The following is a 9,185-nucleotide window of genomic DNA, read 5'->3' as shown; positions in this document are numbered from 1 at the left end:
TTAATTTCCCCAATTTGTGAGTTTCCATTTTCCATTATATATTTCAAATATAACTGCATTGTGATCAGAGAACATACTTTGTATTTTTTCTGTCCTTTTAAATTTTGAAAGGTTTTATGCTCTAGTCTATGGTCTATCATGAGAAATATTCCTTGTGTGCTTGAGAAGAATATATATTGTTATTGGATGCCATGTTCTATATGTCTGTTAAGTCTAGTTGGTTTATGGTGTCCAAGTCTTCTAGTGTGTTTGGTATAGTTGTTTTATCCATAATTGAGAACAGGGCATAGAGTCTCCAACTATTATTGCTGAATTGTCTTTCTTCATTTCTGTCAGTTGGTGCTTCATGTATTTTGGTACTCTGTCATTAGATGCATGTATAATTATTACATCATCCTAATGGATTCACCTTTTTATCATTATAAAATGTCCCTCATATATCTAATAACATGTGTCAATTTTGTATATTAGTATCACTCCAAATCTGCTGTGATTGCTGTTTGCACAATGTATCTTTTTCCATCTTTTTAGTGTTTTTAATCTAATGTGTCTTTTGTAAATAATGTACATAAATATTTTATTCAGCATGCTATTCATTAATTGGTAGCTATTATCTTCTGCACAAGTTAGACACACTGGTTTGCAGAATAGCAGATATAAGTATTTGCTAAATTAATGAATTTATAAGTGTTGCAATAAAAATCATGCTGTATTTCAAGCTACTAAGCCAACATTTTGGTTTTAAATTTTGAAGCATCTCAGGATTCATATTTATAAAGGTCTTATGAAATTGTTTTCCATTCTTAATTCTACTACATAAAACATTAGGCAATTAGCACCTGCATATTTAATACAAATATAGCCAAAGCTCAATATATTATTTCTTTTAAACAGATCTGATTGGTTTCTTTATGATTCTTTTGACTTTTCATTAGTATTTGACAAAAGGATCCATGATTGCCTTGTCAGTTCTTCAGTAAGTTCACTCCGCAAAACTACTGAAGAGAAGAAATATGTAACAAGTTTAACAAATCATAACATACTTCTGGTCTTTAAAAGCATGGAAATAGACTTTTTCACTAAACTTGCTAACCACTTATCACTAAATGTTTCACAGAACTCTAATCTAAATGATATAAAAATACAAAGATTCCCCTGGCTTTTAAATATTACCCTATAATTTTTAGCACAACATAAGTAATGGTCTCATTCTATACTGGTTTTGTTCCTGCTATTTTAAAGTATAAAACTGAATTCCAATTATATTTAAGTACACCAATAAAAAAATCTTCCCCAGTGGACTATCAAGTACATAGTCAAGGTACATAATTCTTTCTAAAATAAAACTTACTAAAATAAAAATATAGAAAAATGAAATACAAAGTTCTGTTTCTCTCAAGAACTAAAAAAGAGAATTAAGAGTAACTGGAGGGGGACAGGGATGCCTGGGAGGCTCAGTCAGTTGAGCATCTGCCTTCAGCTCAGATCATGTTCCCAGGGTCCTGGGATTGAGTTCTGCATTGGGCTCCTTGCTCAGCAGGGAGCCTGCTTTTCCCTCTGCCTGCTGCTCCCCACTTGTGCCTGTGATCTCTCTTTCCCTCTCTGGCAAATAAATGAATAAAATCTTAATTAAAAAAAAAAAGGAGCAGTGGGGGAGAAACACAAGTGAGAAAAGTAGATGTACGCAAATGCTATTAGCAAAGATTTAAATACAGTACTCTATGGAGATATAATTAGTATTTTCTATTCCACGTTTATTGGAGCATAGTCTAAAGAATCAAAATATTGGGAATCTATTTTATATTATCAGACATTATTTTATCTTGAATTTAGGCTTCCTAACATAAAATATATTTAAGAATGTCTGTTTATACTATGAATTGTTTGTCACTGGGACAGGTGATTCTTTAACAGCAATCTGATCACTCTCCAAAAGGGAATTACTTTTAGACAGTAAGATATCGCCACACAAAGGTTACTGATGAATCTGTAAATGAAATAATTGTTTGCACAAAGCCAGATTTGGAGAAACTTCACCTTATATTTAAGATAATTAATATTTTAAGGCTGAATGTCCTACAATGATTTTAATGTTGCTACCAATCTATTCCTAAATTTAACCTGTATGTGAGAATGAAAAGTAGCAACCTCTTCTTGAAGTCAAAAGACATACTAGGTGTTCAACAGACATGCAAAAAAATATCTCAAATAAACATGTATAATTTTACAAATTACAGTCATGAAGAAGAGATGATCCCATGAAAATATTTAGCTGATATAACTGAAGATATTTTGACAGCATAAAAAGGACACAAATGCAAACTTTCTACTAACAAGTATTATTCGAAAATTACATACTAAAAATATAACCATCTCACCCATTTCACAGTGATTGTAAATAACTAATTCATATAGTCAAAAGTATAAACAATTTAGAAGATGGAACTCTTTTAGCACTAACATTTAACTGGTAAGAACAAGAGTCATTTAAAAGGAATCCAGTCTTTCCTTTAGCTAAACTATTGCCAATTCATTTCCTTCTTCAACAGTTAAATGACTTCCAATTATAAAGATAAATCAATATTGTAATAGTTTTTACCAAAGTAACTTTTATAAAGCTTTCAACGTTAAAAAAGGAAAACGCTTATTTAATAGGGAAGAAACAATCCTCTTTATTAACCTCACTGTTATCTTCAGAAAGGATTAAAAAACACACACATTTCCTGGGACACAAAACTGTACCAAAAGCATTTCCTTACAAAGTAACTTCACAAACCAATAGTCCTGGACTTACACAAAGACATTTACATACATTAGCCTGAATTAATACACAATTTGAACGTTTTTGCAGCAACTTCCTAGCAGACTATTATTACATTAACGCGGGAGTGTACGACTTCTTTAACCCTTTAAAAATAGTAATAAAAAAATTACAAAATAATGAAAATGTAGAATTAAGGCTGAGACTATATCATCTAGTATTAATAAAGTCAAACAATACTTATAAAAATTGGTGCTGCTGCATTTTTTACATATATATACAGGATAAGTCTTTAGAAATTTAAAATGCCACTGCTGTCACAAGTTCACTCCTCAATTTAATATTTTCTCATGTATCTTAACAAATGAATTCCCAGATACCTGTGCTTTTTCTATTTTTATTCTGAATTCTTCATTAAGAGTTTCCTCACATATTTACAATTAAATACCTAACCTCTAGAACTTTCCTTAGACACAACAGACAAAACAGTTTTGTTAAATAAATTCACACAGAAGTAATAAAAAGGCTTGTTTTCAAGAAATAGTTCTAGCATATCCATGATAATTATACTGAAAAATAGTACATATGCTTTTCTTCAGGATTAATAAATGCCATGTGCCAGTTTTACAGTCACTGCCATATTTGCAAATTTTCCTCTGACACATTTGCAATATAATGACAACCAAAGGGCATGATGACTGGAATAATTCCAGTAAATCCATACTGTCCAGTGAGATTCAAAAAATTGAATGGCTGTTTCCAGTCCCATCTGGACTGACAGGGAAATGCATGCCCAGATAGTTGTATCATCCCCAGAAATATTCAGTCTGGTAAGTCACCCTCTTGGTCTTCTGAAACAGAGCTGCAGAAGGCAGGGCATTCTTCATGAGACCAATGGCCCCCTCTTCTCTGTAACTGTTCATACATCTGATTTGGTTATAATCCTGGTCAATGTGGAAAAGAAAAAATTTTATGTACCACAGTTTTCCTAAACTCCCTCAGCAGACCTAGATGGTTAAATACCAAATGGAACTATTTTCATTAATTATAATTCTTGGTAAAAACACATTTAATTAAATTCTTATATAGAATTACTTGTCATATGTATGTCACACACACAAAAAAGTCCTCAAAATAAAAGCAGTACTTAACATACAGAGTAAAGATGAAACAATTTGGACGACAGTTCTGTGGAATGTTATATTCATTTTCATTTTTCTTTTGAAGGGTATATTCATTGAATATATGAGTGAAATGAATGAAAATGAATGGTATATTCATTTTCACTTTTCTTTTCCCCTTTCCTTAAATGAAATTACTATTTTAAAAATAAACAAGAATTATAATGCTTATTTCAGAAAAGTCACAGAATAAGGACAAGCAAAAGGAAAAACATTAAAAAACCACAATTCCATTCATACAGAGATGAACACAGTAAACATGAGATCATGACCTGAGCTGAAATCAAGAGTTAGATGTTTAACCAACTGAGCTACCAAGGCACCCCAAGATATTTTTGTTTCAAATGCTCTGAAGTTTTTGAGATTGCACAAGAATTATTAGTTCAAGATCTACAGAGAACTGGCAGAGATTAAGAATGAGGAAATTACTAATTAAACAGTAATTTATGGGGCACCTAGGTGGTTCAATCAGTTCACTGTCTGCCTTTGGCTCAGGTTATGATCCCAGGGTCCTGGGATCATGTCCTACATTGGGCTCCCTACTCAATGGGGAGCCTTCTTCTCCTTCCATTCCCTACTTATGTGTTCTCACTCTCTATCTCAAATAGATAAATAAAATCTTAAAAAAAAACCCAAACGCTGTAATTTAAATTTTAGCAGCACTTGGGTAGTTCAGTCGGTTAAGCTACCAATTCTTGGTTTCTGCTCAGGTTTTGAACATGATCCAGGGTTGTGAGATCAAGCCCCACCTCCAGCTGAGCAGGGAGTCTGCTTGAGATTTTCTCCCTTGGCCCTCCCTTTCACTCTCTCCAAAATAAAAAAATAAATCTTAAAAAGAATTTTTTTTTAAAATGGAAATTTAAACTGACTTTAAATCTCCCAAAGAAAAACAGGATGCGGGACGCCTGGGTGGCGCAGTTGGTTGGACGACTGCCTCCGGCTCAGGGCGTGATCCTGGAGTCCCGGGATCGAGTCCCACATCAGGCTCCCAGCTCCATGGGGAGTCTGCTTCGCTCTCTGACCTTCTCCTCGCTCATTCTCTCTCTCACTGTCTCTCTCTCTCAGATAAATAAAAAATAAAAAAAAAAAATCTTTAAAAAAAATAAAAAATAAATAAAAAAAAAAAAAAAGAAAAACAGGATGCAAAGGGGGAGGAAACCACGGGATAGAATATACGAAATTTTCAATCTAAAACTTCTCTTTTTAACACTATTTATGAGAGGAAAAAAAATAAAAAAAATAAAAACACTATTTATGAGAAACAGAGAGAGAGAGAGTGTGCACAAGTGGATAGAAGGGCAGAGGGAGAGAATCCTCAAGCCGACTTCTCAATGAGTGTGGGGCCCAACACTGGGTTTGATCACATGACCCATAAGATCATGACCTGAGCAGAAACCAAGAGCTGACTGCTTAATCAACTGAAGCACCCAGGCGCCCCCAACCTATAACTTCTAACACTGCCAAAACAGAGCTAAACAAAAATGGCTAACTTTTTGTGTTTATTTTCTGTGTGTCAAATCTGTGTCGGCAATATGGTTGTATTTTGCTCTCTGGAAACATTTATGCTCCTCCCCTTTTCTTCAATATTCTAAAATTTTACTATGAAATATATTTTGGTACATCATTTGTCAGTCATTATGCTGGGCTTTCAGTGGACCCTTTCATTTATCTCTGGGAAATTCTCTTCCACACATTTTTGCTTCTTTTTTTTTTTTAAACTTTCCAGGATTTGTAACAGAATTGATTCTCTATGTCTCCTTCTTTGTCTTCACAAAGAATAGAAAAAAAATGTTTTTTCTATTTTTCTGGGAAGTTTGACTTTAGTCTTTTGAAATTTTTATTTCTGCAACAGTTTATAATCTGTTATCTTATCCTGGCTATATCTTTCTCCTAATAATAAACTGAATTTTGTGAATATAACTCCCCCTGAAAATCAAATTAGGAATTAAAATTTTTTTTAAGTTCCATTGAATCAACTATTTATCTTGGACTTTTTCTCATACCTTGGTGACTCCCCTCCTATGTATGATGATTTTTATCTGTACAATTACACTTAAGAAAAAGAATTATGGTTCTGGCCTGCATTATTTCTTCTTCTACAAAAACCAGAACTATTTTTCCATCAAGGCCCTCTGAGTGGAAATTTTAGGTAGGACAGAACAGAGCAGGGTCCATGGGCCAGCAGGCTCTGCTTTATAAGCACATGGCTGGAGAGCCAACTATCAGGCTGCTAGTTCTCTAGGTACCAGCATGAGATAAGCCTCGAGGGTGCCATCAACTAACCTGAAGCCAATATGCCAACATTTAATTAACTACCAGTTTTATCTAACTTTGTGGTGGCATCTTTAATACTTGGGAACAAGGAAATAAAACTTTCAGAATTTTGGGTTGAAAATTTGGCATATTCCTAGATGTGGTTTCCTTTCCTTTTCCATTTTCCTCCCATCCCCTCTCTTTTGTTCCCCTGAGTCTACACCCTCTCCAGGTTCCATCAAGCAGATTGTCTCCCATTGTCTCTAGACTATCTCCCAGTCCTTCCTCCTTTGGTATACTCTAGACTAGTTTCTATCCCATTATCCCAAGAAAACTTCAATCAAATGTGAAGGCAGGGGGCACCAAGGTGGCTCAGTCAGTTAAAAGTCTGACTCTTGGTTTTGGCTCAGGTCATGACCTCAGGGTTGCGAGATCAAGCCCTGAATTGGGCTCCACGCACAGCGCGGAGTCTGCTTAGGATTCTCTCCCTTTCTCTATCTCCCCCTTTCCTCTCATATGCTTTAACAAATAAATAAAATCCTTAAAAAAAATGTTAAGGCAGAATGAAGGCTTTGTCAGATACACAAGGGCTCCATGTTTCTTTGTACACTTTTTCTATTATAGGAGAGAAACACAAGGAATCCAAGAAACAGCAGATTCAACCCAAGAGTAGCCAAAGAAGATCCATGAGACTTATGTATAGTTTTACTAGTCACTGTAGTAGTAGAAGAGGATGCGATTAAGGTAAGCAGTGAAACAGGGTGCCTCGGTAGTTCAGTCTGTTGAGCGTCAACTCTTGATTTGGCTCGGGTAATGATCTCAGGATTGTGAGATTAAGCCCCGTGTCAGGCTCTGCACTCAGTGCAGACTCGGCTTGAGAGAGTCTCTCTTGCCCTCTCTTTCCCCCTCTACCTCGCCTCCAACTCGTGTTTGCTCTCTTTCAAATAAATTCTTAAAAAAAAAAAAGAACGTAAACAGTGAAAGGAAAAAAAAGGAAATTAAAAAGTACAGAAAAATTAACAATATCCAAGAAACAGTCTAAACAGTGACTGGGTTAAAATTTAACATGTTTTTAAAAAACTGATACAGTATAAAAGACTTATTTGATCCTGACATTTGGAACACTAATTGTTGGCCTAGAATCTTACAGGGATGTCAATGTAATCCCATGACACAACTCTGCTTAGTACTAAATATTTACATAGCCAAAATAATATATGTGTGGTTTACAGCTTTCTACCTTTGAAAAAAGCATGTAGGACTTGCTTATGATTGCAGGATAGACTATACCTAAATAATATCACAACAGAGGGAAAGTTCTAAAACATTTCCAAACAATTCAGTCCAGAAGTCATCAGGTGGGCCAGGCAATATGGACGTCCACACAAGGGGGTGGGTGAGCCGTACTATCTTAAAGCTGATAAGATGGACAGAGTATGTGAAAAACAGATCCGCAACAACAGAATACCAAAACTAAATAGTTAAAGCAAAGGTTGCTTCTGGGGAATAAGATGGGTGAGGATGCATAGGATCTAAGATTTCATCATCATAAGCTCTCTTTTTATCACTGTGCTCTCCAACTGGGTTAACCATTAGCCATGTGTATCTCTGGAGCACTTGCCATATAACTAGTTCTTAGAGATTTGCTGTCTTCTGAAGTTCTAAGATTTTATATGAAAAAAGAATTTCAAGTATCTCAAGAAATGTTTTACACTATATGTTGCAATAATATTTTGTATACTGGGTTAAAATAATTATTAAAATAAGTCTCACAGTTTCTTCTTCTATTTTTTTTTTCTCTTCTGTTTCTTTTTAATACAGCTCCCAGGAAACTTTAAATTACAGATGTGGCTTACATTACAATGCAACACTAAATCTTATACACCATTTGGTTTATTTACATGTTTGACTTCAGTGAAGAGATACTACCACTACTAACAACATAATGATAAACTAAAAAATCAACTCTAGCTCATACTACTGCTGAATTGTTTTAAATCTTAATTAACAAAATTCAAATCAGTGACGTGTAGTTGTACTGTAGTAATGGCAAAGTTTGGGGCTAATTCAGTGCTGAGGCTACAGTACAGCTTCAAGAATATGTATATTAGTCTAGAACTGTTTGGCAGGAATTTCCTCCCTGGTCTCTTAGAGAACCGGAAATATGCTCACCATAATAAATAAATTAATAAAACACTTCTTTAGGGTGCCTGGATGGCTCAGTGGGTTAAACCCTCTGCCTTCGGCTCAGGTCATGATCCCAGAGTACTGGAATCTAGCCTGGCACCGGGCTTTCTGCTCAGCAGAGAGCCTGCTTTCCACCCCACCACTGCCTGCCTCTCTGCCCACATGTGATCTCTCTCTGTCTGTGTGTCAAATAAATAAAAAATCTTTTAAAAAATTACTTAAAAAACAAAAGCAAAACAAACAAAAAACCACTTCTTTAAAAATTATAGTAGGGGCACCTGGCTGGCTCAGTCAGAAGAGCATGTGACTCTTTATCTTGGGGTCATGAGTTCAAACCCCATGTTAGGTGTAGAGATTACTTAAGTAATAAATTTAAGTAAATAAAGAAACTCCAAAACAATTATAGTAAACCTACATGAAAATAAAGGCAACAATATAATAAACTCCTATTTCAAGCTGCAATAATTTTATTTTTTCCCAATCTTGTTTTGATATCCTGCCACACTTTTTTTTTTATCTCTCTGGCAGTATTTCAGGGTATACCCCAGATATCATGTTATTTCACCACTACCTCAGTACACATTTCTAACAATATATTTATTTTAATGTAAATACTATTACGTTGTTATACACAAATAATTCCTTAATATATCTAATATCCAGGTGATACTAAAATTTCTCCAATTTTTTTCAAAGTTGTCATCTGAAAGATTCAAATGTGAATCCAGACAAGGATTCACATTGCATTTGTTTCTTATACTTTTCAATCATTTTTATTCTATGTCAAACAGTTCATCCTTCTT

At 34.6% G+C, this 9,185-nt stretch overlaps 1 protein-coding gene across 1 annotated transcript in view; it reads right to left on the bottom strand.

The window, feature by feature from the left end:
* Positions 1 to 2,647: 2,647 nt before the first annotated feature.
* SMCHD1 (structural maintenance of chromosomes flexible hinge domain containing 1) overlaps positions 2,648 to 9,185 on the bottom strand; it is a 149,686-nt gene continuing 143,148 nt past the window's right edge. Inside the window, exon 48 of the mRNA XM_044243330.1 lies at positions 2,648 to 3,705. Coding sequence (XP_044099265.1) covers positions 3,681 to 3,705 — 25 coding nt within the window. The 3' untranslated portion in view covers positions 2,648 to 3,680. The remainder of the gene's footprint in view (positions 3,706 to 9,185) is intronic.

Source organism: Neovison vison, chromosome 3, assembly GCF_020171115.1.
Source record: "Neovison vison isolate M4711 chromosome 3, ASM_NN_V1, whole genome shotgun sequence".
Lineage (NCBI taxonomy): Eukaryota > Metazoa > Chordata > Mammalia > Carnivora > Mustelidae > Neogale > Neogale vison.
Note: the sequence above shows the minus strand (reverse complement) of the source record. Positions and strands in the feature narration are given on the sequence as shown.